The following is a 25,761-nucleotide window of genomic DNA, read 5'->3' as shown; positions in this document are numbered from 1 at the left end:
CAATTTTTCTGTCCCCCTCATCTGCCATGGCCCTGAGCCTTGGTGATAGGATGTAACATAGATGTCCCATTTGCATCTGAGCACTACTCGGCCATTGATTCTCTGCCCTTGGACAGATTGTGGGTTTCTGTGTTAACCACCATCCACTGCTTCACTGCACAAAAAAAAACTTGTCTGATGAGGACAGAGGCTGTGGCAAACTACAGGTATAGAGATACAAGTTTAGAGGGCAGTTGATACTGTGCCCTTTTAGCCAAGTGATAGTAGTGGGTTCACCTTTGGGGCCTGTGAGCTCCCCAGTGATGGGTCCATGCTCAGTTCTGCAGTACCTGCATGTGTTTCCTCCTATGCAGCGGGCCTTAAATCCAATCATGAAGCAGTTGGTTACCCCGGAGCACGCATGCCACTATTGCACCCCTGGGCAGATCTGACAACCCCAATCTTCACCTCAGTTCACCAGGCTCACAGCTGAGTAAGACTTTTCTCCCAGCCGCCTGCATAGAATCTTCTAGTACCATCAGAGCTAGCCAGCATGGAGGAAGCTTCTTGCTCAGTAGCAACATGATTTCTCCATGTCCTGTGACCAGTGTGTGTGCTACTTGAAGCAGTGTGGTCTTGTTGGAGCTACCCTGCACAGAGCATGATGCTCATCCCAGAAGCTCAGTGCCAAATGTGGGATACTTCCCCATGAGCCATCAGACAGAAGTATCCAGGAGACACTCCCCCCCCCCCCGCAAAAAAAAAAAAAAAAAACAATACAGACTATTTTCAACGCTCTTGTTTGCCTACTGGAAGCAGTTGGCTTTAACCTCACCTTATATTGGTATTACTTACCCAACACTCTCTTTTTCTAGAGCACTGACTCTTTTCCATTCTGTGTGGTATCTTGAATTTCTGTCCCAGCATAGAGGGCACACTCAAGAGCCAAGCAAGGGCTCCGACAGTACTCTCTTGGGAACAAGTATTATTCATGTACACAGGCATACAAAACCATGAGCCCTCTTCTTGGTGTTTAAATACAGCTTATTTAAAACTAACTTTGGGGGACTGGAAGGTGACTCAGAAGTTAAGAGCACTTTCTGTTCTTCTAGAGGACTAGAGTTTGGTTCTCGGCATCCACATCAGACAGCTTACAACTGTTACTACCTATAACTCCAGCTCCAGAGGATCCATCACCCTTCTGGATGCTACGGCCACATACCCACATGTGCCCATTCTCACACATAGTCACATAATTTTGAATGAAACATCTCCAAATAAAGAAGAAACAAAAAAAAAAAAACACTCTTGCTTCCAAATGGAATCAAACTATGAGTAATCGTTTTCACAATTCCTTGGTAGAACTGGAACATTTTTTGTGGGAACCACATTGAATCTGGCACTGTGCTGGACAGCCAGGACTTCAGGCAAGCAAACAGCCTCTGTCTTCACCGTGTTTATAGGCTGCACATCCCCGAGAAGCTGCACATATTACCCAGGGCTCTACTAGAAGAGATTCAGGGGCTGTACTGTTCCATTTGCTAGGGTGTGGCTTCTTAGTTTCAAATACAGGATGGAAGATGTTGAAAGAGCATTTGTTGGCCAGAACCAGTGAAGAAAATGCTCCCCATCATGGTGTCCTGGGAAACAAGTGGGCTCCAAGGAAACCCATCCCCCACCACACTCACCCAGATGCTCTCCATGGCCTTGTCGATCTTGGAATGCCTGGGCTCGGACTTCATGTTGGTTGCCAATGCCAACTGCTCTTCTGCTTTCTTCCATTCCTCTTTCTTGGCATGCATGAGAGCAATATTGTACAATACCTGAAAGAGCAGAGGCCACACAAATCTTGAATCTGCTCCAAAACCAGGCACCAGGGAAGGGTTCACATGTACACACAGGGAATGCTGACTGGTGACATAGTTCCCTTCCCCAGGATTGAGGGGATAGCCAACACTTATTCTAACTACTGAGTTATATCAGACATAAGCGGTGTTAAGAAAACACTTCATCATGCCTAAAACCAGTATCAAGTGCATCCTTCAACAACCAAGTAGGTCAGGAGGGGACAAGAGCTAGTGTGTTGTTCTAATATAGAAAAGAAGAGCTTCCCTGGGGCCCCCTGGGGAGGCAGAGCCAGAGTTGGGGAGAAAAATGAGTGTGTGATGTCGAATTCCTGCTCTTGCTATTGAACCTGGGCTGAGCCCTAGGCCCAGCAGGGTGGAAAAGGTTCCAGATGCATTGTTCTGAGCCAACAGACCCTGGCTGAGATGCCATGAATAGCCGGACAGTGACATAGCAGCATGCATGAGACAACTCCGTGGTCAACGTCTAAGGGAGGTGTGTCTTAGTCAGGGTTTCCATTCCTGCACAAACATCATGACCAAGAAGCAAGTTGGGGAGGAAAGGGTTTATTCAGCTTACACTTCCACACTGCTGTGTATCACCACAGGAAGTCAGGACTAGAACTCAAGCAGGTCAGGAAGCAGGAGCTGATGCAGAGGCCATGGAGGGATGTTCCTTACTGGCTTGCTTCCCCTGGCTTGCTCAGCCTGCTTTCTTATAGAACCCAAGACTACCAGCCCAGAGATGGTCCCACCCACAAGGGGCCTTTCCCCCTTGATCACTAATTGAGAAAATGCCTTATAGCTGGATCTCATGGAAGCACTTCTCCAACTGAAGCTCCTTTCTCTGTGATAACTCTAACCTGTGTCAAGTTGACACAAAACCAGCCAGGACAAGGTAGAAAGAGAGTCAGCATGCACAGAGCCCAGGGAAACACTTTAATGGCACCAGGGAAGGGGGTGACTGAACATCCCAGGCCTCGAGTTGAATTGTGGGTTCCTCAGTGTCTGCTTTATTATAATGCTGCACAATGCATACAAGAACCAACTACACTTTTGTACATATTAATAAGATGAAAGAACATTAGGCAGTTCCTCAGTGCTGTTCTGCAGCAAAAATTGAAGGCTCCTTGCCAACAAACGATTCTACCATGCTAGACGCACCTGGGTGACGGGACTGCCATTTCCATGGAGGTAATAGCTGGTGCTGGTGCTGGTGCTGGCGCTGGCGCTGGCAGCCAGGATCAACCCCAGAACAAAGCTCTCGCTTCCCTTTCACAGTCAGCTCTGAGGACAGGTGAGCTGGTACCTTCTGCACAGGTCATCACTGGCTTAGAGTGGTTGAAATAAGGAGTTTATGGCACATGTGCAGAGGTCAGAAGCCAACTTGTAGGGGTCAGTCCTTTCCTTCTACTGGGTGGGTCCAAGGGTTTTAACTAAGGTCATCGGCCTTTAGCCACAAGCATCTCCAACCCATTGAGCCATCTCATCAGGCCCAAGGACTCAGGATCTGGACTCAAGATTTTTTTTTTAACTTAACTATAGTACAAAAGAGAAATGCATTCAGAAGAAAGAGGACTTCCGGAGTTTTAATTTTGATTTTTTTTCCCCCACACTATTGACACACTGCAAAACCCTCTTGCAATTTGGTTGGTGTCATAGAGCCTTGCCTCCTACTCTGCATGCAAGCACAAAGGAAAGCAAGTGGCTCTCTGTAGGAGGCGAGAAGGTTGGTGTGGCATGTGGGGGCGGGAGGTGTCTCTGCCACCACCACGACCAGCAGAATAAAAATCCACGGGTGACAAGAAGGCAGTTTAGTTCAGCACGACTAAGTAGCTGGTGTTGGTGCAAACTTTGAGAGTCTGACCCTGAGTAGTTTATTTCAGGAATATTTAAGCACAGCACAGTTTGGTGGAAACTTAGTCCTATGTGCACAATAAAGCATAAAGTAAGCTAAGTAAAGATTGGGGGTGACTACATAGGAACTCTAGAGGACATGAGACATCTTTCATAGAGATGGGTTCTGAGCGAGCTGGGTGGTAGTGCATGCCTTTAGTCCAGCACTTGGGAGGCAAGGGCAGTGAATTTCTGAGTTCAAGGCTAGCCTAGTCTACAGGGTGAGTTCCAGGATAGCCAAGGCTACACAGAAAAAAAAAATCTGTCACAAAACAAAAGAAAGAAAGAAAGAAAGAAAGAAAGAAAGAAAGAAAGAAAGAAAGGAAGGAAGGAAAGATGGGTTCTAAAGATTGGCTGAGAAAAACAAGCTTATGGTGGGAAACCAAGTGTGGTCTGGGCACAAAGCACACAAAGGTCACCAGGCGATTAAAGGGTCACACCCACCCCAGCCTTCTGGGTTGATATCAGGTTAGACACCCCTACCTTTGAAGGAACAACACTGTGTTTAACATCCCGGGTTTCCCTACTGCTTGTCTGTGAGCACACGGGTACAACACACTGGTGTGCTGTGTCAGAAAGCAATGATGCACGTGGGGTAGGTGTGTCAAACACATTTTTGACTTATAATAACTTTCTCCTTTTTTTTGTTTTTTTGTTTTGTTTTGTTTTTTGTTTTTTTTGTTTTTGTTTTTGTTTTTTTTCGAGACAGGGTTTCTCTGTGTAGCCCTGGCTGTCCTGGAACTCACTTTGTAGACCAGGCTGGCCTCGAACTCAGAAATCCGCCTGACTCTGCCTCCCGAGTGCTGAGATTAAAGGCGCGCACCACCTTGCCTGGCAACTTTCTCCTTATTGAGGAGCCACTGAGGATGTGGCTCATATATGGACAGAACTTGTCATCATAAGTTGAGAAGCATGTGGCACAAACTTGGCTGCCCGTTACTATTTACTACAGGTGACAGAAAAGAGACCACAACAAGCTTTAACATTTTCTTATTTTCTTTCTCAGTTGCCTTCTCTTAAGGCCTTTCCCCATAACCACTTTTTTTGACTAGAAGGACCTCGGGACTCCTCCACAGAATGGCTTAAGTAGGGAAATGCCTAGTTTCTTGACCCCTGGGTCATTTTGACCCTAACAACAGGGAAAACGTCTTCCTGTGAAGGACTTGCTTGGTACCACAAGGCCCACTTCCTTGTCTAGCGCTGCCTGCTCACCGCCTTCATACCTGTAAGTGACAAGCGGCCCTCGGCAGGGTGAGTGACAGTTTGGGGACCATTTTGATCATGGCAAGGTGAGGTGGGAAGCTCCTGGCCATCTAGAGGAGAGAGGCCAGAGATGGAGCCAAAAATCCCACCAGGCACAGGGCAGGCCCTGTAACAAAGCGTTTGCTTCAACTTATGGAGGGAGATAACCCCTGTCCTCAGGGAACCAGCCTCAGGCCAGCCAATTCCCAAAGCAAATGCAAGTCTTCCCTTGTGAGCAATGGCGTAGCTGTGTGCCTGCCACAGAGCAGGACGGGCCATGGGCCACGCGTCCCCAGGGACTCAGGCAGAGAGAGAATCTATTTTTACTAGCATCTCTAAGCAACCGTGGGAACGCTTCACTTCTCGTGCCTGAGAAACCGAAGCAAAAGAAGACGTTTGTTCAGCATGCTTCTAAATAAAGGTCACCGACATTTCCAGGGGGTTTTTGTTTTTAAAGCTGGCAGTGTATATTTGGAAGTTTGATAGGGAAGGTTATTTGTGGAAGAAAAGTTCATAAACTCACAAGTCAAAGCCAGCCATGCCTGTCCTTTTTAGTAATAGTGGGAAGAAGTTGTCCTTGTTTGGAGAACTTCACCTCTCTGTGTACTTAGTGCGTTTCTTCCACAGACCTGTACCAGACAGCCCACAGTCTCTCTTCCAGTGTTAATCAAGTACCTAGGCGGGTTACAGCAGGTTCCTCACAGTCAGAGAACCCATGATTTTGAACATGGCAGAGTAATGTTGAGGAAATAGCTTGTCATATGCAAATTGATGAGTAAAATATGCAAATTGCTGAGTAAAATATGCAAATTGCTGTGACTACTCTCCCAGGCCAGCACACACTCACTCCTGTCTGGTCTCCCTTCAAAGCACACAATGGGCTTATTTTTGCATTGGCTTTTGAGTCAGAAACTAAAAAAAAAAAAAAAAAAAAAAAAAAAAAAGTTTCCTCTCAGGTATCTAATGACTCTATAAGGAGTGCGAAATCATGAAATCTCCCTCCCCTTCTCTCTCCTTTCCTCCCCCCACACCCTCTCCCTTTCTTTCCTCCCTTTGTCAATGCTGGTGTCAGATCCTGGGCCTCAAGCATGCCATGCCGGGGAAAACACTTTTTCACCCCTAAGCTACACGCATCTCAGTGTTTTCTTAACAGACAGCATGCGGCTCGAGGCACAGAGATCACGTGACTTGGGCCAGCTGCTGTCACAACAGCTAGACCTTTGTGCTTCCCTCGCGGGCCATCCCTGCCCTCCTCACCTCACAGGCAAACAGCTTGAACTGCAGCCCCAGGATCTTGTAGTCTATCAGCTGGTTCCCACGAAGCTGCGTCAAGGCCTCTTTAAGGTCTTTGATAGCAAGGTCGTACCTGCAGGACAGGAGGAGAAGAGAGCTGGTCCCATGCAGGTCATGGAGAGAGAAATGCAGAGCCCACGTCAAGAAGCCCTCCTGCTCTGTTTGACCTTCTCCCTTTTCTCCAACCCTGAGCGCAAAGACTTTTACAGACTATGTATGACTTTTGCACACTGGGGCTAACCAGCACAGCTTGTGGGGACCTTCCGTCTATGACAGCAATGTAGATTATTCTTCTCTAAGTGTTGTATGCATAGTTCCCACCTTTCTGATGACCTGAGTGACCTTCAAACACAGCTCTCAGCCTCACTGGAGAGCTCCAAGCAGAACCACCCTGCTTCTCTCTGGAAGAGTCTCAAAGCAGTCCCCACCACCCTCGCTCAAGGACAGATCTGCCTGGCCACAGCTGCCAGGGGTTCCTCGTTACAGCTATAGCTGTGGGTACCATCCTCCTGCCTAGAGCCTGTTGTGTCTTCTGTTGAGTCCAGTTTGAGGTTTGTGGCCTCTTGCCCCCTCCACACAGTCTGGGGAAGAGGGAGACGTTATCTCAGGTCTGTAAAGAATGAGAAGGTAGGCTTCCTGGACCCCTGTCTGTAAGCACAGGCTGTGTGTGGCTGTCTGGTCCCCTGAAGCAAGGAGAGGGCAGGTGGAGGGTGCAGGTGTCCTGTTCTATGAGCAGATACAATTCCCACTGTGTTCCACAGCCTGTTTGGGAGCAGGGACAATCTCAGAGGGGACACTTTAAGTGTCATCAGCACTAACAGTACAATCGTGTCTTGCTCCCTGCAGAGTTGGCTGAGCAGGTGGTTTTCAGCTGTGGCGATGCCCTGAGTCTACCTGGCACTGTAGGGACTCAGCAAAGTTCTCCGTGCAATTCTCTGTCTCATCAAGATGTCCACAATGTTTTGTTTTGTTTTGTTTTAGAAAAAGGACAAGTTACCCAGAGTGCTTGTTTTGTAAGAAGGAGCTGGTGGATGGGGCAGCTCTGCTAACGTATTGCCCATTTGTTAATGTTGTTATGTTGAAATAGGGTCTGATGTATCCAAAGCTGGTGTTAAACTCAATGTGTAACCTGGGATGACCTTGAAGTTCTGGTCCTTCTGCGTCTACCTCTTGAATGCTGGATTGTACCCAGTGTATGATGGGGGAATCAAGTGAGCTAAGCTTGCTTCTTGCAAGCTAGGCAAGCGCTACCAACTGAGCTACACCCCCAGCCCCGATGTCCATTGCACGAATCATTTGCCTGGCTTCCCTCCTCACCCCCCCCCCCCCCCCCCCGCGCTTGTGACCTCAGCAGCGCCCAGGGCAAGCGGCTCGGCTTTAACATACAGCTCTGGATCCCACTGCACAGGTCTGAGTAGGACCAGTTTTGAAAGAGGTCCAGCCCTTCTGGCTGGCCCCCTTCCAAGTGCCCTCCTCTACCATCTGGAGGCTTCCTAAGACATCTGCCGAGAAACAGCCACACCCCCAGAGCAGGCAGGCTCTTGGCTCCAGAGTACTTTTACTTGGCGTTTCTGTCACCAACCCCATAGGGACCCCTTGGTAACCTCTGAAGCTGCTGTTTGCCTTCTGCTACCAACACACACACAGTCTAGAGTCCCAGAGCTCACAGACTGGAATAAGTGAGAGGGAGGAGTCGAAACAGGCCGCACCCCCAGCATGCTGCCCCTGGTGGTCAGGGCCAATCCTCTCAGCCCAGCAGGAAGAAGGCTTTACCTCCTCCCCTTTCTAGACCAGCTCCGCCCTATTCTGAAAGGTCTCACCCTGCTTTTATTTCCACAGCCTGAAGATCCAGGAGGCTCATTGTGTGAATGATAACTTACAGTGCCTCCCCACTCCCTCCCCCCGCCCCCCACATACCCTGCTCCCTTTTTTGGGTTGACAAGGTCGGGACAGGGAAGTTTGATGGGAGGGAGAGAGTCATCTTGAGCTACCATCTGCTGCTTGGGAAACGCTTCTGACTTTGTTCTGCTAGAATTTAAGACAAGCAACACTGAAGCCGGGTGAGTGAGTGGTCTGGTCGAGGGGACAAACCCTCCTTGGTAGGAATGACCCTGTTAAGACAAGCCCCAGTGCAATGGAAAGGAATGCCTAACCCATTCAATATCAACTCACCTCTCTAGGTCACTGTGCACTTCCAATCTGCTTGGGGCCCAACTTTGCTTTACACCACAGTCACAGACTTAGTTCCCCCTTTTAATCTACACCTTCCTGGAAGTAGACATTTGTCTACTTCGTTTAATACTCATAATTAATTCAACACATATGGGTGTGATAGTTTGAATGGAATTGGCCCCCATAGACCATACAAATAGAGAATATGACTATTAGAAGGTGTGGGCTTGTTAGAGGAAGAGGGTCACTGTGGGGGTGGGGCTTGAGGTCTCATATGCTCAAGACATGCCCAGTGGCTCAGTCACCTCCTGCTGCCTATAGATCAAGATGTAGATGGTATGATGTTTGCCTGGACTCTGCCATGCTTCTCACCATGACAATAATGGACTAGACCTCTGAAACTGTATGCCAGCCTGATTAAATGTTGCCTTGAGGGCTGGAGCGGTAGCTCAGTGGTTAAGAGCACTGGCTGCTCTTTCCAGCAACCACATGGTGGCTCACAACCATCTGTAATGGGATCTGATGCCCTCTTCTGGTGTGTCTGAAGACAGCTACAGTGTACTCACATAAAATAAATAGTTGATTTGGTCATAGTGTTTCTTCACAGCAATGAAACCCTATGTAAGACTCAGTTGTAAAGCTTTTATTCCTCAAGCATGAGACCTGTGCTCAGATCTCAAGGACTCACGTAACAAAGGCCAAGCATGGTGGTTGGAGAAATGGCTTAGTGGTTAAGAGTGGTATCTGCTCTCACTGAAGACTGCGGTTTGATTCCAAGCACTCACATGGTGGCTCATATCCATCCATAGCCCCAGTCCGAGGGGATCTGGTACAAGCTCTGGACTCCATGGGCCTCAGGCATGCACATGCTACACATTCATTCCTGCAGGTAAAACACTTGCACACAGGGAGGACAGGGTGCAGATAGGCTTTGGCTTTTACCTTTCTCCCCCTGCTAAAAACCCTTGGGTTCAGTTCCTAAAGCTAGCCCCAAGGTCTATTTCCTTATTTGGCCACTTCCTCCTCCTGAGGCTGACTACCAGGGTCCAGCTATTAAAGCCCCCCCCTTTTGGCTAATTAACAAGCCCAACCAAAACAAAACAACCCACCCTAACTCAGGGGTTCCCCTTTACCTTTATAAAGTGCCATTTGCCTATGGGCCACATCCATCTCCTCTCTATCCAGAGGCAGTCCTTTGCCCCTCTGGGGCAAACATCCCTTCCCCCTTTCACTTGTTCCTTTTTTTTTTTTTCTTGTCCCTTATCCTCTGTCTCCAGTCTTTGTCTTTTATTCCCTGCCCTTTGTCTCTCTGGGGCAAATAAACCTCCTTTGTGTTGAGAACTTGGTCTTGGTGTGTCCTGGGCTGACTCTGGTCCTTCCATATGTAAAATAATCTTAAATGGAAAAAGAAAAAAAAGCCAAGCCTGATAGCATAATCCCAGATCTGGGGATGCAGAGACAGATCCTGGGGATCTACCAGCCAGCCAAGTGAACTATGTGACCAACTCTGTATTCAGTGAGTTAGCTCTGGCCCCAAGGGCCTCTTGGGAAGGCTTTGATATGAGGGTGGTCAGCCTGTACAGTGGGGTGCTCAGCTGTTGCTAAGAGCAACCACTAGTGCTCATAGACCTTCAAAGTTTCTTCTTAGACGTGGTCAGTTGCCTGAGTGAGAATAAAATACAAGTCTTATTGGAAGAAAAGCCGCAGCCACATCTTCTGGTGTATCTGAAGACAGCTATAGTATACTTAGATAAAATGATAAATAAATCTTTTAAAAAAAAATCTGAGGGCTGGTGAGATGGCTCAGCCAGTAAGAGCACTGACTGCTCTTCTGAAGGTCCTGAGTTCAAATCCCAGCAACCACATGGTGGCTCACAAACATCTGTAACGAGATCTGATGCTCTTTTCTGGAGTGTCTGAAGACAGCTACAGGGTACTTACATATAATAAATAAATAAATCTTTAAAAAAAGAAAAAGAACCTTAAAAAAATCTGAGAAAAATAATCCACCAAAATTAATATTTAGGTCTGCAACTCTCTAATGAAGAAATAATAGCAAGTTTAGCATATTCTCAACCCTAACTCTATTGCTGAGAGATCCCTAGAAAGTATTTTCCCTGACACAAACCTGGTCTCAGTGGGGCTTGCATTTGGAAGCCCATTTGTGATCCTTTCTTCCTTCCTTCCTTTCTTCCTCCCTTCCTTCCTTCCTTTCTTCCTTCCTTCCTTCCTTTCTTTCTTTCTTCCTTTCTTCCTTCCTTCCTTCCTTCCTTTCTTTCTTTCTCTCTTTCTTCCTTCCTTCCTTCCTTTCTTTCTTTTTCTCTCTCTCTTTCTTCTTTTCTTTTTTAGTTTTATTTGTTTACTATATATACAGCATTCTGCCCTCATGTATGCCTGCAGATCAGAAGAGGGCATCAGATCCCATTACAGATGGTTGTGAGCCACCACGCGGTTGCTGGGAACTGAACTCAGGACCTCTGGAAGAGCAGCCAGTGCTCTTATCCTCTAAGGCATTTCTCCAGCTCCCATTTGTTATCCTTAAGGCGCCACCCTCTATCAAAGCACTCAGCTCGGTCTGTAAGTATCCAGCTGCTGCTGCATGACAGAATCCACTCAAAATATGCCAGCCCTGTGCCTTGTCGGGGTGACCACCTCTGCAATCCACTTCTGGTCCTTGTCACTGGTGCTGCCCTGGTTCTGACCCTCATTGTTCCTGAGGACGTCTGTGTTCACTTCCAAATTGACTTCCCAAGCACCAGTCTTCTTTGTTCATAGTCTAGAGTGACTTAATCCCTCAGTGATCTGCTTGAAAACTTCCAGGATTTTACTGTCAATTCCCCTCCCCCTTCAGGGTATCCCCCCTGCTTCCCGCACCCCAGCCTCACCACACTTGTCCAGTTTCATTGATGGGAAATTCTTCCTCTCCCTAGAACGTGTGCACACATTGGACACTTTCCTGAGTCACTGCTGTCTGGCTTTGCCTAAAATATCTGAAATCCACATTTTGAATATTATCCTTTTGATATATCTGTGTGTACATGTGTGTGTGTGTGTGTGTGTGTGTGTGTGTGTGTGTGTGTGTATGTGTTTGTGTGTGTGTTCTTTGGGCATTTGAGGGTAGAATAACACTCATTTTGGGTGTTTTGTTTGATTTGGTTTTTCTTTTTACTTACGACAGTAAATAGCCTGAAATGTGCACAAGGTGATGGAGGGAAAGGGACTTCATTATTATCCCAACATCCAGAAACAACTAGAATAGTGCATTGGCCGATGCCCTTCCAGACTGTGTAACAAATGGGTTTTGTAGTAATATGGTATTTGGAAACCATTGTTTAAATTTTGCCATCAACTGTAAACTCTATCTATCTATCTATCTAAACACACATATTTAATTTGTCTGTATTAACTTATATATCTGCTGCTAACAGTTTGTATTCTTATTTTTGTGACAGGGTCATCCTCCCAGCATCCACCCTCTAGTTTAAACTGGGTTTTGCAAACACATTCAGCATGGGTGAAGCCAGGATTGATTCGCTTTCATGATGAGCCTTGTCTTGGGACTGCTCAGTCCCGCACAGAGAAGCACAGTGAACGTCCTCATTAAGGACATTGTTGAGAGGGCTGGGTAGCCAAACAACCAGCCAGTGGCTGTTTCAGGCTCCTTGCCGCTGTGCGCTAATGATGACTTACTTACAATGAGGTCAGGCTTGCCTCCCCTTCCCAGAAAAGCCTCTTGCTTACTACTCCTTGCATAACTGCCTAGAGAAAGCAAGCCAGCCTTCCTACCCACAAAAGCTGGAGGTCCTGATTGAATACCAAGACTACAGAAGAAAGCCCGATCCATCAGGCGCTGTCACGCTCCCACAGCCTGAGTGGCAGCGGACCACTTACTTCTCCATTCTGTAGTAGAGCATTCCTCTCTGGAAGTAGGCCACTGCAGAGTGCTTGTCTCTGTTGATGCTTTTGGTGAAGGCCTGCAGGAGGAAGGGTCCATAAGGAAGTGTCAGAGTATTGCCAGGGAGAGGCAAGACTTGTGTCATAATGATTCGGCAATTCAAGGTGACAAAACTGGCCCCGGGGTACAGAGATCTTGGATCAAAATGCCCTGGGGTGTTATTTCCTCTTTGCATAGCCTGTGGTAAATTACCTAATCTTCTTGAACCTCCTTGTTTTCCTCTGTAAAATAAGTGATGGGGACAGAGAGATGGCTCAGCAGATAAGAGTGCTTGCTGCACGTCCAGAGGACCTATATACACTTCCCAGCACCCACATAGTGGCTCACAACCTACACTTCCCAGCACCCACATAGTGGCTCCCAACCATCTGAAATTCTAGTTCTACGGGCTCTGATGGCCTCTCTGGCCTCCTTGAGAATCAGGTACGCACATGTTGTCAAAACAAGCATGCCATCAAAATAACCGCTCACATTAATTAAAAAAATTAATAATAAAAATAAAATAATAGTGATATAGTTAGAATGTATATTGCATTTTCTTGATACAAATTTATTGTGTGATCATTTATATCACTAAATAACAAGTAAGAAAACATATATAATATTATTCATATTGGATTAAACAGAAAGACTATGACAGATGAGATGAGAGGCCTGGTGACAGAAAAATGGAAAGAAAGATCTTGACCAGTAAGGGTAGAAGTCAGGGATCTGAAGGTGTGAGGTGGCCTTTGGTCCAGGCCAGGTTATAAGCATCCAGGGCCTATGGCAGAGCCTTGTCTGGGAGAGCTGCCTCCGTTTGTCTCCACAGCTCTCAGCTCTGAGGATGCAGCCGCACCCCTGAGGGAAGTAGGAGGAGGCATTCCTCCCTCCAGGCGGAGGCTGGATGGGGGCCGTGCTCTGCACCATCTGCTTGCTGACCGGAAGAGTCTGAGCCTATCCAGTACCTTCCTCTCCTCCTGTCAGGATGTGGATGTGTTTTTTCACTGGCTGGTCAGAGGATGAACCAGTGTGAACTGGTTCTTTGGAGGTGGTGGAGGCTGGGGAGACGTTCTGTAGGTAAAATGCTGGCCTCACAAGCCTCACAGCCTACAGAGTCCAAGTTTAAAAACAAACAAACAAACAAACCAAAACCAAAACAAACCAACAAGGGTGGAGTCACATCACATCCTTTCTAATCTTAGCGCTGGGGAGGCAGAGACAGGCTTTCTAGCCAGCTGAACCGAATGTGCAAGATCTGGGCCAATAAGAGACTGTACTGGCTGGTTTTGTGTGTCAGCTTGACACAGCTGGAGTTATCACAGAGAAAGGAGCTTCAGTTGAGGAAATGCCTCCATGAGATCCAACTGTAAGGCATTTTCTCAGTTAGTGATCAAGGGGGAAAGGCCCTTGTGGGTGGTGTCATCTCTGGGCTGGTAATCTTGGTTCTATAAGAGAGCAGGCTGAGCAAGCCAATGGAAGCAAGCCAGTAAAGAACATCCCTCCATGGCCTCTGCATCAGCTCCTGCTTCCTGACCTGCTTGAGGTCCAGTCCTGACTTCCTTGGTGATGAACAGCAGGATGGAAGTGTAAGCCGAATAAACCCTTTCCTCCCCAGTTTGCTTCTTGGTCATGATGTTTGTGCAGGAATAGAAACCCTGACTAAGACAGGGACCCTTCCTAGAAAACAACAACAACAACAAGAAGCAGGTGAAGCTCCCGCGGAGCTGTGAGATCGAGTTCAGCAGACAAAGGCACTTGCTGTGCAATCTCAGAGATTTGGGGTCGGTCACTGGATCCAGGTCAAAATGGAAGGAGGGAACTCCACAGAGTCGTCCTTTGATTGACACATGTGCGTCATGACATACGTAGCCACCCCCACCCACATCACACACGCACATGTACACACACACACACCTAAGCAATCAAGAGGCCTGCTGGTCATGTTGAACACCTCTGATCCCAGCACTTGGGAAGCAGAGGCAGGCGGATCTCTGTGAGTTCAAAACCAGCCTGATCTGTAGACTGTGTTTTAGGATAACCAGGTCTCCACAGAGAAAAATCAAAATAAAATAAAGAGAATCGAGCATGTTCAACTCCGGGCCAGAGAAAAAGTATTTTAAAAAGATGCTGATCGGGAGGCAGAGGCAGGCGGATTTCTGAGTTTGAGGCCAGCCTGGTCTACAAAGTGAGTTCCAGGACAGCCAGGGCTATACAGAGAAACCCTGTCCCAAACAAAACAAAAAACAAAAAAAGATGCTGAAATGCCCTATCCCATACCCTTGGTGAACTTCATGACTTAATTACAGTGTGAGTTTCCTCAACTAGCCTCAGAATTCTTAAAGAAGAACCCTGCCTTGTTGATCAGACTTGTTCTTTGAGCAGGCCAAACTGATAGGATGTTGCGTAAGTTCCTGGAAGCCATAATAGGCATTTTACAACTGGATACAAGGGTTTATGGTGCAGAGAAACTTTATCCAGGAGGCGAGGTAAAAGAAAACACAAATGAAGAAGTCTTCACAAAGGGTTAAAAGATGATCTTGGGTAATAAGGAGATCTCATAAAGAGCAGAGCCCCACCCATGGGTGGCTCTGAAAACCTGCCCTGGGAGCTTTTAAAACTGCCTGCCAGGCCAGGGGCAATTAGTTGGGGCCTCTGAGGTTGTTCTGGAAGGCTTTTGTTCCTTTCCGGCTCTGGGGGATGAGGTTTCCAGAGGCGGAAAGGCTATAATTACAGGGGCCCCTCAACTCACCTGCTCGGCTGCCTGCAAGTTTTCCAGGATAGTGTTCACGCAGCCTATGTTGAAGCAAATCCTCGAGTGGGGGTCCTGCACCTCGCTGAAGGCCTCCAGGGCACCCTTCCAGTCCTTCTTGTCGGCTGCGAGCACCCCTTCATTCCAGAGTCTGATGGCCTCAGCCAGGGACATGGTTAGGTGCTTACCAGAAGGCAGGATGGTAGTTCAAGGTGTCTCTCTCAGAGCTGCCGGGTAGGCGCTCCAGGCTTCAAGGTCCCAGCCTAGCGCGCAGAATGGGGTCTAGCCTCCCTTTGGGCGACTTCGTAGCGTCAGGAAGTTTCCCCATCGTTCAGGAACTGACGCATAAACTAGCATGAGAGAGAAAAGGAAGGAGAGAAGAGGGCTGGAGGAGGCTGGCTGGGAAAGAGGAAGTACATCAGAGCAGCCTGCCGTGGGCTGGTCAGTTCCTCTAAGAGCTTCTTCTATGTCCTGGGCACCTCCTACATGTCTGCTTCCCACACCCTCTGTGGGAGCCTCAGGTCAGGGGGACCTCAGCAGGTCTGGGCCTGGTCCTGTACTTGACTCTTTTTCACCCTTGGAAGACTTGCTAGCTCTGGTCCTCTCAGGCTCTGGGTCTAGGGATGTAACCCAGGCTTGTCTGAACTCCCAGTACTCCGGCCTCAGACTTTGAATTTCTGGAGTGATAGATGTGCAGCCACTACACTGACTGTTTTGTTTTTAAATCTGTGGGTGGGGAGGAAGCATGCTACATATTTCTGAGACAGGATGGAGAATCTTCAGTGTCCATTCAGGTCTGAGCTTACTTCAAGGGAATTCATGAGGGTCCAGTTTCTTGTAGATATCCAAATTGGGCGGCAGACATGACAGCAATTACCATCGCTCTGTCTGTCTGTGAGAAGCTGAAGACATGACTCCTCGTGTTGATGACTAATGAGTTCACTAGTCTCTGTAAACACAGATTTAGGATTTCTTTACTTACTGCCCTGGTAATGTCAAAGTTAATTTAAAAAACAAACAACAGACAGACAGATAATAACAACAACAAAACTTTTCTGAGGAAAAGCAAGGTTGTGTGTCTAAATGATGAAATCTGCTGAAGTCTGGACTTCTTGGTAGGCAAAATATAGTTGATGAGGGCCAAATACATGAGTATTTCTATGTCTGGTTTTGAGGCACCTGGAAGAACTCAACACAGAGTTTGTAAGGTAGGAGGACTGAGAAGAAGAAAGAGGAGGAGGAGCAGGAAGAAGAAGAGGAGGAGGAGGAGGAGGAGGAAGGTGCTATTGCATAGCCTCTACCCTGACTTTGGCAGGCCTTCCTATCTCACTTCTTTGCCTGGTAATCTCCTCACCCTTCCAGGCTCATTCATCCAGTCTCCTATGTCCCTACTGTGCGACAGTCCACTCCGCACTCTACATTACGGAGAGAGTATTGTCCCTTTGTCTCACCTCCTCCGAAATAATGACCGAATTTCCTCTCAACCTGCTTACTTCTTAGGTCCCTTGAAATTTGGGACAGTGTCTTTAAGTCTCAGATCCTTGACACTGATTCTTAAGAAATGATTGAAGGAGTTAGAGTCTAGCCTGATGGCGGAGGCCTGCCACCCTGGCTATTTTAAGATGCTAAGACCAAAAGATCCCAAATTCAAGACCTGCCTTGGGCAATCTAGTAAGATTCTGTCTTAATATAAAAAATTGAGTAGTTCAGAGCTAGAGGTCTTATCCAGCATGCATGCTGAGAAATGACCCACAGGTAATAGCCACATCTGTGACTTTGACCAATGAATGAACAGAACTTGACCAGTACAGTGATTACTCTCAGGGAAATCAAGTAGACTTGTAGCCAAACAAGGCTTTTTATAAGCAATGTTGTGATCTTCCTCCTCTTCCTCCTCCTCCTTAGCAGCAGCGGCAGCGGCAGCAGCAGCATCCTAGCCTGACATTTAAACTTCCAAGTGATTTCCTTGGCTTCTCAGTTTCTACATCTGTGCAGGCTTCTACTGGCTGGCTCCTGCTGCCAGCTACACTCTCAGATCTGTGCATGAGACTTACCCAACCTAGCCTTCAGAGCTAGCTCATCTAGCTTCTCCCAGTTGGCCTGAAGGGCTCACGTGCTGCAGCCCATGACCTCGTCTTCTTTCCCAAGTCCAGCAGTCACCTCCCGTAAGACAGTCATTCTCCACCCATGCAGTTACATATGCTCTTGTGTCTTTACCCCAGGACAGACCTCAAACCTCCAGGCAGATGTTGAGGGTGGGGACAACCTACTCTCTGTCCTTAGGGTATCAGCAATCAAGTTGGAGTCAGTTCTGTCCACTTTCTCTAGTCCCTGTCACCATATAGGCTGAAATACCATCAGTTAACATAGTCTTCTGGCCATCCCTGGCTAATTCTCTTCTCTCTGCAGTTTTTGGACTGTTTCTAAAGCCCACCCCAAATGGGTCATACCGCATTTGTGAAGCTCTTTCCAGACTCCTTGTGGGACTGGCAGGTATTGTGGTAAATATTAATTACGGGTCTCTACCCCACCTTGGATCATTTAGTTCCCAGATAAAAGACACAAACCCTATATTTATAATAAGCTTTAAAGCACTAGAAATGGACAGAAATCTACCCTCTTAGCTATTTTGCCTGTTTCCCTATCAATAACCCTGAGATATACTCTGCCACGTTCCTCCTGCACTGCTCTCACTCCGATTGGCCAGCCTTCATGGCCGTGGTTTCATAATTCACCTACTCTATGGTGTCTTCTCCTCTCTCCACCTTCTCTCCTGATCCTGTCTCAGACCCCAAGCCTGGGAACTGAAACTCTACCTACCTCTCTTCTGTCCAGCTATAAGCTGTAGGAATCTTTATTAACCAATTGGGAATGACTTGGGGAGGGGAGGCAAGGTTACATAGCAACACTTGGTGTATGTGAGGATCTTCTGGTCCCTAGGCAACCAGGGCTAGTAGTGAGCATTATAATACATAGTAACAGACCAATCCTGAATAGGCAGGTCCACCCTGTGTCCTGCACTCACCAAGATCTCTATCCCTCCTTGTGTCCCAGCTGCAAGGGCCACTCCCTCTGCTCCAGTCCTCAACCCAGCCCTGCTGCTCTTACTTATCTTTCACTTCCCCAACTGGCCGCCATGACCCACACAGCACACAGTTCCCTCCGACAGCCTGTGGGTCAGCTCGTAATGATGTTCTCAGAGCAGGGACAGTGTGTTTAATCAATACTCCCCACTGCTAGCCGACGACCTTTCTGCCACTCTTCCTTTCCAAGCGTCCTTATGACAGAACCCAAGTTCTGTTCAAGTTCTTGTCTCCAGAGTCAGCGTGAGGGTTCAGTCATATCACATCTCCCACAATGCCCCAGAGAGGGTTTGTCAAAGGCCAGCTCCGACAGTCTGTCCCCAATCCAAGTCGGGGATGTAGGGTTGGTGATAATGTAAAACTGATGTACAGCCGAGCGTGGTGTCGCATGCCTTTAATCCCAGCACTTGGGAGGCAGAGGCAGGCAGATTTCTGAGTTTGAGGCCAGCCTGGTCTACAGAGTGAGTTCCAGGACAGCCAGGACTACACAGAGAAACCCTGTCTTGAAAAACCAAACCAAACCAAAAGAAAAAAAAAAAACACTGATGCACGTGTGCACATGTACACACGGTGGATGGAGCAAAACTCCAACAACTTTATTTTTCCTCCCACAGCTTATATATCCCAGCAAAAATTTTCAAGCAGTACAAAAATCACAATGAACAGGTGAAAACCAAATTTCCACTTAAGAACCCACAAACGTTTGTGACTAAGCAATTTGTTATAGACTAACAAAGTGTAAGCGGGCAAGGTAATTTTCTCAGCCAGGTTCTCTTACTGGCAGGCTGCGGTTTGCAACCACAAAGAAAGAATCAATTATTTTATTATTTATCTTAAAAAGAAACCTTATAAAACTCTTAAAAGAATCACACATCTGAACTTTTATATAAAAAACAATCAATCAGTCATTTCTACTTTACATCCTTAGGGTGCCCACCCACTCAACACAACAGTTTTTATTAAATTCTATCAGGAAGCTGAGGGCAAAAATGGGTACAAGAAATTAATTATCATCTGATCACCTCAATCCAGCTTTCGCAAGAAAGGCAGGTGAGCTAATGTTAATTAAGCTGCCATTATTCTTGTTCCCTGACCTTAAAAGTAAACGTCCTTCACTCAAGAATCAAAAGAGTGCCTTTCCAAATGTCCCCAAGATTCTCTACATCAGAATCACTAACAAAAACATCTTAACAGCTTCACTAACAATCTACATCTCCAAACTCTTTCTAAGGGTGGTTGACGTTACCAACCATCTACGTCTCTAAGTTCTTTCTGAGGCTGGGGGTTGCATCATTAATATGTTCCAGCAGCAAAGCTTGAAAAAGATCAATCACTGTTATTCTAAGTGCCAATGATACTGTCCAGCGCGGAACTGGAAACCCCCTTAGAGTTTTCATACAACTCAAAGATGAGGAGGGACATGGTGACCTGGAGGACAACAAGCAGAGCAAAACTCTATAACAGCATGAAGTCCTTAGGACACATACTCCTCAGGGTTCCGCCTCACTGAGGCACACTAGTTGTGCTAACTGGTGGGCCACACTCCATCAGTTCTAGAGCTGTTTTCTGTTCCTTTCCACATCCTGGCAAGTGTTCTAATTGGTTCAGGCATAAATGCTGAGTTTGTTTTTATGCTATGCTGTTTTGTTTTGTTTTGTTTTGTTTTGTTTTGTTTTGTTTTGTTTTGTTTTGTGTCAGAAGTCATCTAGGAAGACCAGGGCAAACAAGTGAGTTTTCTGCAGATGGCCCACCATTCTGCATGACTGCAATGCATGTGCTCTGAGATGCAGGGTCCTCAGAGACCAGGATTGCTTCTCGCTGCTGATAGGTCTTTCCTGTCACTATTGCATAGCCTACTGCTTCCTGGGCATCAGCCCATCCTATTGGGAAGCTCTCTTGCAGAATAAATATGGAGATGTACTTTCATGCAGCAATGCTGTGTAGATGAACTGATGATTTCATAATTCCTGATAATGATTTTATACTCCTAAACTAATACAAGTAATTTCAAGCCCCCTATAGAATAAAAGCTGCAAATAGAGTTTTGTAAACCTTCAGGTTCATGAGCTTATTGCTCTAGGAAAAGAAAACTGGCTTGGAACAAATTTACACTCAGGGAAAACATTCTTGTAGGTTAAGAATGAGGCCACTCTCTGGTAACTAAAGGTCATAAACTGGAGGTGGGCAATTTATTGTAGGTGCAAGGACAGAAAATAAGTGATGAACTAGTTTACCTATACAAGATTAAAATAATAAGACACAAGGCAGATGATTTGTCTCTTGACAAACCCATGCTAACTTGGAACATAAAAACTATTACTTTAAACTTATAATGATCTTGTAGAACCATAAAATAGTGACTATTTATTCAGGTACTAGTCTTAATGGAAAGACATGTAAACAATGTTACTGTAACTCCTGAAGCCTTATCGACCCATGACATGAACCATTTTGCCTTAAACTTACTATGAACTTATGGAATGTAAGAATGCTTTAAAAACCATGTGATCAGCCGGGCGTGGTGGCGCACACCTTTAATCCCAGCACTCGGGAGGCAGAGGCAGGCGGATTTCTGAGTTCGAGGCCAGCCTGGTCTACAAAGTGAGCTCCAGGACAGCCAGGGCTATACAGAGAAACCCTGTCTCGAAAAACCAAAACCAAAAAACAAAACAAAACAAAACAAAACAAAAACCACCATGTGATCAATTATCCTGAGAAGGTATAAAAACTAAAAACTAAGAACAACAATAAAGGGGTGGTATAGCCATTTTCTGCTTCTCTGTGTGTGCCTGACTTTCTCTCTCTCTCTCTCTCTCTCTCTCTCTCTCTCTCTCTCTCTCTCTCTCCCTCTCTCTCTCTTTTCATTTGGTTAAGGATCTCTGGGCCTCTCACCTGGACAGCAAGAGGCCTGAGTCAAAGAATAAAGAGCCCAAATAACTAAGTTTCTTTTCTTAATCCTCTGCTGCTATTAGCAGGAGTTAATTGTCAGCTTTTGCCACCAGCACCCTCCCTCCCCACCCAACTCCCGCCCCCAATACCAAGAGAGAGTTAATTTCCAGAAGCCATCAGCTGTTGGCCCAGAAGAACAAGAGAGGGTTAAAGGCCAGAGATCATCAACCTCTGCTCTGCCTCTCCGTGCTCCATCTCAGTACCTGAATGTGGGGGTGGGACCCCAGCAGTTTTGTGTAGCAGAATTTTCCAGGTCCAATCAATTTGAATGTTAATACAACAAGAAGCCTGTAATTGGACAGGGAAAAGGGAGGCGAAGCTGGGGTTTTTGGAGACAGAGACAGAGGAGAAGGAAGGAAAATGGAGCAAGAGAAAAATGATCTAGATTCTACGTGACTTTAGATAGCCACAGGTAGCCTTTAAAATCATGACTGCTGTTTTATTTGGTTGGCAGACTACCCTAGTCACAATGAATGTGTAAGGTATACTTATTCTTTCAAAGAACCCTCATATTAAGCATGCAAGAGACTGGGGTCATTTTCAGCTCTGTATACTTCAAACAATGCCAGCATCTTCCTAGGGATACTTAGTAAAACTCTCATGATTGGCTGAATGGGTAATTAACCAAATAAACAATTGAGACCCTAAATGTGGATTCTCATCATACGTTTTTCTGAAGACTTTACTGTTATCCATCCTCCCAGCCTACCCCACCCCACCCCACCGGTACTGAAGATCAAACCCAGAGCCTCTCACATGTTGTGCAAGTACTTTACCGTTGACCTCCAACTCCAGCCCCTTCCCCGGCTTTTAAAAAATGATTTTGAGACAGGATCTCACTAGGTTTCCAAGACTGTCCTTGAACTTGCTTTGCAGCCTAGGTCTGGCTTGAATTCGCCACAACCTAAGTAGCTAGAATTCCAGGCCTGTGCAACCAGAGCCCACCTGCCTGTCCTCAGAGAATCAGTTTTGTCTCACACCCGACATGAAACCCTCCCTGACCCCGAGAAGGCCACAGAGATTGATTTCCCTTCCTCTGCATTTCTCTTCATTCTCTATCCCAGCACCTGAACACAGGGGCTCTGCTGTAAGTGCTAGAGGCAGGGAGCGCCCTTCTGCTTTCCTTGTTTCCCACAGAACCTAGCACCTAACATTCTGAGTAAATATGGCAGATCTAAGACATTTTAATAAAATGGTGTCACGCCCCACACATCTTAGCTCTCTTTGGGGCTACAGTCATCCTTTTCAGTTCTGCATTCTTTCAGAATGCTGAACCCCCACACGCTATCCCATCGCAGTGCTGGGGGGCTCTTTCAGATAACGTTATGTGGTTTCTTTCATGATTGCGCTGGGATCGCATATGCAGTTTCTTCGGCTTGCTTCCTCAGGCAAGGACTCTCGCACCGAGGACATCTAAGGCTAAAGACTACTGGAGACCAAGTGGTTTCTGATATCACAGGAGGAGAAGCTGTGAAGTAGTCAATTTTCTTGCTGTGGTAAAACACTCCGACAGAAACATCGTAATGAAGGCAGGGTTGATTTGGGCTCACTAGTCTCCAGGGTACAGTCCATGATGGTGGATAAATCATGGTGTCAGACCCTGAAGCAGCTGGTCACAAGGCACCCACTGTCAGGATGCAGGGGACCAACTCATACTCACGTAGCCTTCTTCTCTTTATGCAGGGAGGACCCAAGTCCTGGTCACTTTTCATAGCAGATGCTCTACCTCAGTTAACCTAAGGCAGACGATCCCTCAGAGGTGTGACCTGAGGCTCATCTAGATCCTGTCAAGCTCGAAACACAAAGCTTCACACCGACCTTGTCATCACAGGAAAAGGAAGAGTGTGACGAGTTAGAAACACACTCTGAATGGGAAAAAAAAAAAAGAAAAAGAAAGAAAAGAAATAAGAAAGGAAAAGGAACATGACTGTTCCCAGATATGGTGGAGGAGAGAGTTTATTATAGCTGTGTGGGAGAGAGAGCACAGCCAGAGTCAGGGACCTCCGGGAGAGTGCTGAATAGACAGGAACAGGCTGAGCTGTGCTATGTGGGGAGAGGGAAGGGGAGGAAGAAGGGAGTGGGAGGAGCCAGGCACAGCAGCCAGGAGGCCCAAAGGCACAAAGACAGCAGGTTACAGAAATGATTGGATTATGTAGGGAAGAGCAGACCTCAAGGCCCAAGAGTTCAGGATAGGAGGCAGGGTATGCCTGATAGGAGGCTCTGTGACACGTAGAGGGTGGAGGATTACAGAGAGAAGCTGGTGGCCAGCTCTGCTTTGATATGCTATAGCCACCTAAGCCATTTGTCCCAAGTTCGAAACCCAACCATTTCCACATTTAGTAAGATGGAAATCTCTAAGATTCTCTGTTGATTCCTCTGTTGTAGCAGCTGAAAGCATGTGGTCATTCTGCATGTGTCTGCCAACGTATGACAGTAAGTGAAGCATCCATGCTCCCTCCTCTTTTCTGGGATCTGTTGTCTGAACCACAGCAAAAGCACGGCCCACATTTGGACCGAAACACTCCCAGCCGGTTGGAATACAATGGACACACAGCAAGGCCTGTGAAGTTCTAGCTCTCAAGAATCAGAATTTAAGCCTGGCAGTAGTTGTGCATGCCTTTAATCCCAGCACTTGGGAGGCAGAGGCAGGTGGATTTCTGAGTTCGAGACCAGCCTGGTCTACGGAGTGTTCTAGGACAGCCAGAAACCCTGTCTTGGGGGGTGGGGGGGAGAATCAGAATTTAGGGTCAGGAGAGGGAGCGGTAGGTTCTGCCATGCTCTGCCCTCCAGAGCAGGGGTCAGGGGAGGTGGCAGAGAGGAGACTGAGAAGCACCCGAGCTCAGTTTTTCCCAGGGCTCTTCTGAGTTCCAGCCAAAGTCTAAGCCCTTACAATTTAGTGTGCCATCAAGCTTGCCTTTTGTTTTGGATTTTCAATACAGGGTTTCTCTTTGTAGGCCTGTCTGTCTTGGAACTTGATCAGTAGGCCAGACTGGCCATCTGAGAGACCAAACCTACCCCATCTTGGGACTGTACCCACGTACCAGGAAGGACCACACGGCTTGTCCTTGGCCAGAGGACACTTCCTGGCTACTTCCTATCAATAGTTAATCAAAGATTAGTCTGACTGTTTCAGATGTACCTTCAGGCTATTTGTATACGGCCTTATTTCAGAGCACCCACCTCTCAGCTTATAGCCATTCTATTAGATGCTTGCCAGACTGGACACCCTCTCCCTCACCCCCTCCCTTGCTCCTATTTTTCTATAAAAACTTGTCCTGCTGAGGGTTCGAGGCCGCTCCACCTTCCCTTTCTGTCCTTGCTGTGTCAGGATTGGGATGGAGGAGAGCCCAAGCCTGCGCTTGTAATAAAGAGACCCTAATGCTATTACATCGCAAAGGGCTGCTTGGTGATCTTTTGGAGTTCGTGGTTCCTGGAACAACACATCTAACTGAGAGATCTGCCTCCTGACTTCTGAGATTAATGGCATGTGCCACCCAGCAAATAAGTAACCATTTCTTTCTTTTTCCTCCTCAGGACAGGGTTTTTCTGTGTAGCCCTGGGTATCCTGGAACTCATTCTGTAGATCAGGCTGGCCTCAAATGTTTATCCTCCCGAGGGAAAAAATAGGACCACTACCACAATTTTGAGTCAAATTTAAAGCAAACGTTTTAAATACTGGCCAGGATGATAGACTCTGACCAGGCTATTCCTGAACGCCATAAGGCCATTGTGTTTTGATCAGATCCAATCAGGGGTGAGCAACCATCCTGACCCATTTCCTGTCTCCGTACCTCCTGCCCACATGTCATCTAGCACATTCGTGTAGTTGGCTCAACTGAACCTGTTTGGGGAAGTGAAAACACGTGACTTGCTTCTTCCATAAACAATAGCCTCCGTCATTTCAGGAAGTATCTGTCCTTGGCCAGGGTTTACAGGCCCGAGGCACTTTTTTTTTTTTTTTTTGGTTTTCGAGATAAGGTTTCTCTGTGTAGCCCTGGCTGTCCTGGAACTCACTCTGTAGACCAGGCTGGCCTCGAACTCAGAAATCCACCTGCCTCTGCCTCCTGAGTGCTGGGATTAAAAGTGTGTGCCACCACGCCTGGCCAAGGCACTTTTGTTTCATGGATCTTTTAGGCACAGTAATTAAAATTTAAAACATTACTTTGCCTTTCACATGAACTCACGGAGATCTGCCTGCCTCTGCCTCCAGTGCTGAACTTAAAGGCGTGGGTCTATGCCCAGCTGCAGCAAACTTGTTCTAGTTAGTTCTGTTGTATGCCTTTCCCACAAAACAAAACAAAAACAAACAAACAAACAAAAACCCAAACAGGAAAATAGATGGGAGTTTTTGCTGTGAGATTCTAAACTAATCAATTGCTAACAGGAGATGAGAGTCTCAGAAACAACACAGTCCTGGGGACTATGAAGTTGGGGGGTAATGGAAACTCTCAAGAACTCCAAAGAGGCCAGATGCCCGAAGAATGGATGATACGTGGCTTCTCACTAAGGAGGAACCAGATCAAAGTATGTGAAAGGCAAGACAAACTCCAGAGAGGGTCGTGCTTTCAAAAACATCATGAAAGACACAATATAAAGGCCTCTTAGCACCAGAAGAAG

At 46.9% G+C, this 25,761-nt stretch overlaps 1 protein-coding gene across 2 annotated transcripts in view; it reads right to left on the bottom strand.

Annotated features, from left to right (window-relative positions):
* Ncf2 (neutrophil cytosolic factor 2) overlaps positions 1-23,165 on the bottom strand; it is a 36,838-nt gene extending 13,673 nt beyond the window's left edge. The window contains exons 1-6 of one of the 2 annotated variants that reach the window (XM_006529236.4): positions 22,805-23,098; positions 15,919-16,061; positions 15,113-15,462; positions 12,318-12,400; positions 6,219-6,327; positions 1,668-1,802 (exon numbers count right to left, since the gene is read on the bottom strand). In XM_006529236.4, the coding sequence (XP_006529299.1) occupies positions 1,668-1,802; positions 6,219-6,327; positions 12,318-12,400; positions 15,113-15,286 (501 nt within the window). In that variant the 5' untranslated portion in view covers positions 15,287-15,462; positions 15,919-16,061; positions 22,805-23,098. Of the gene's footprint in view, positions 1-1,667; positions 1,803-6,218; positions 6,328-12,317; positions 12,401-15,112; positions 16,062-22,804 lie in introns of both variants that reach the window. The other variant, NM_010877.5, reaches the window with a different exon arrangement.
* Between the last annotated feature and the right edge of the window lie 2,596 nt (positions 23,166-25,761).

The sequence above is a fragment of the Mus musculus genome, chromosome 1, assembly GCF_000001635.26.
Source record: "Mus musculus strain C57BL/6J chromosome 1, GRCm38.p6 C57BL/6J".
Taxonomy (NCBI): domain Eukaryota; kingdom Metazoa; phylum Chordata; class Mammalia; order Rodentia; family Muridae; genus Mus; species Mus musculus.
Note: the sequence above shows the minus strand (reverse complement) of the source record. Positions and strands in the feature narration are given on the sequence as shown.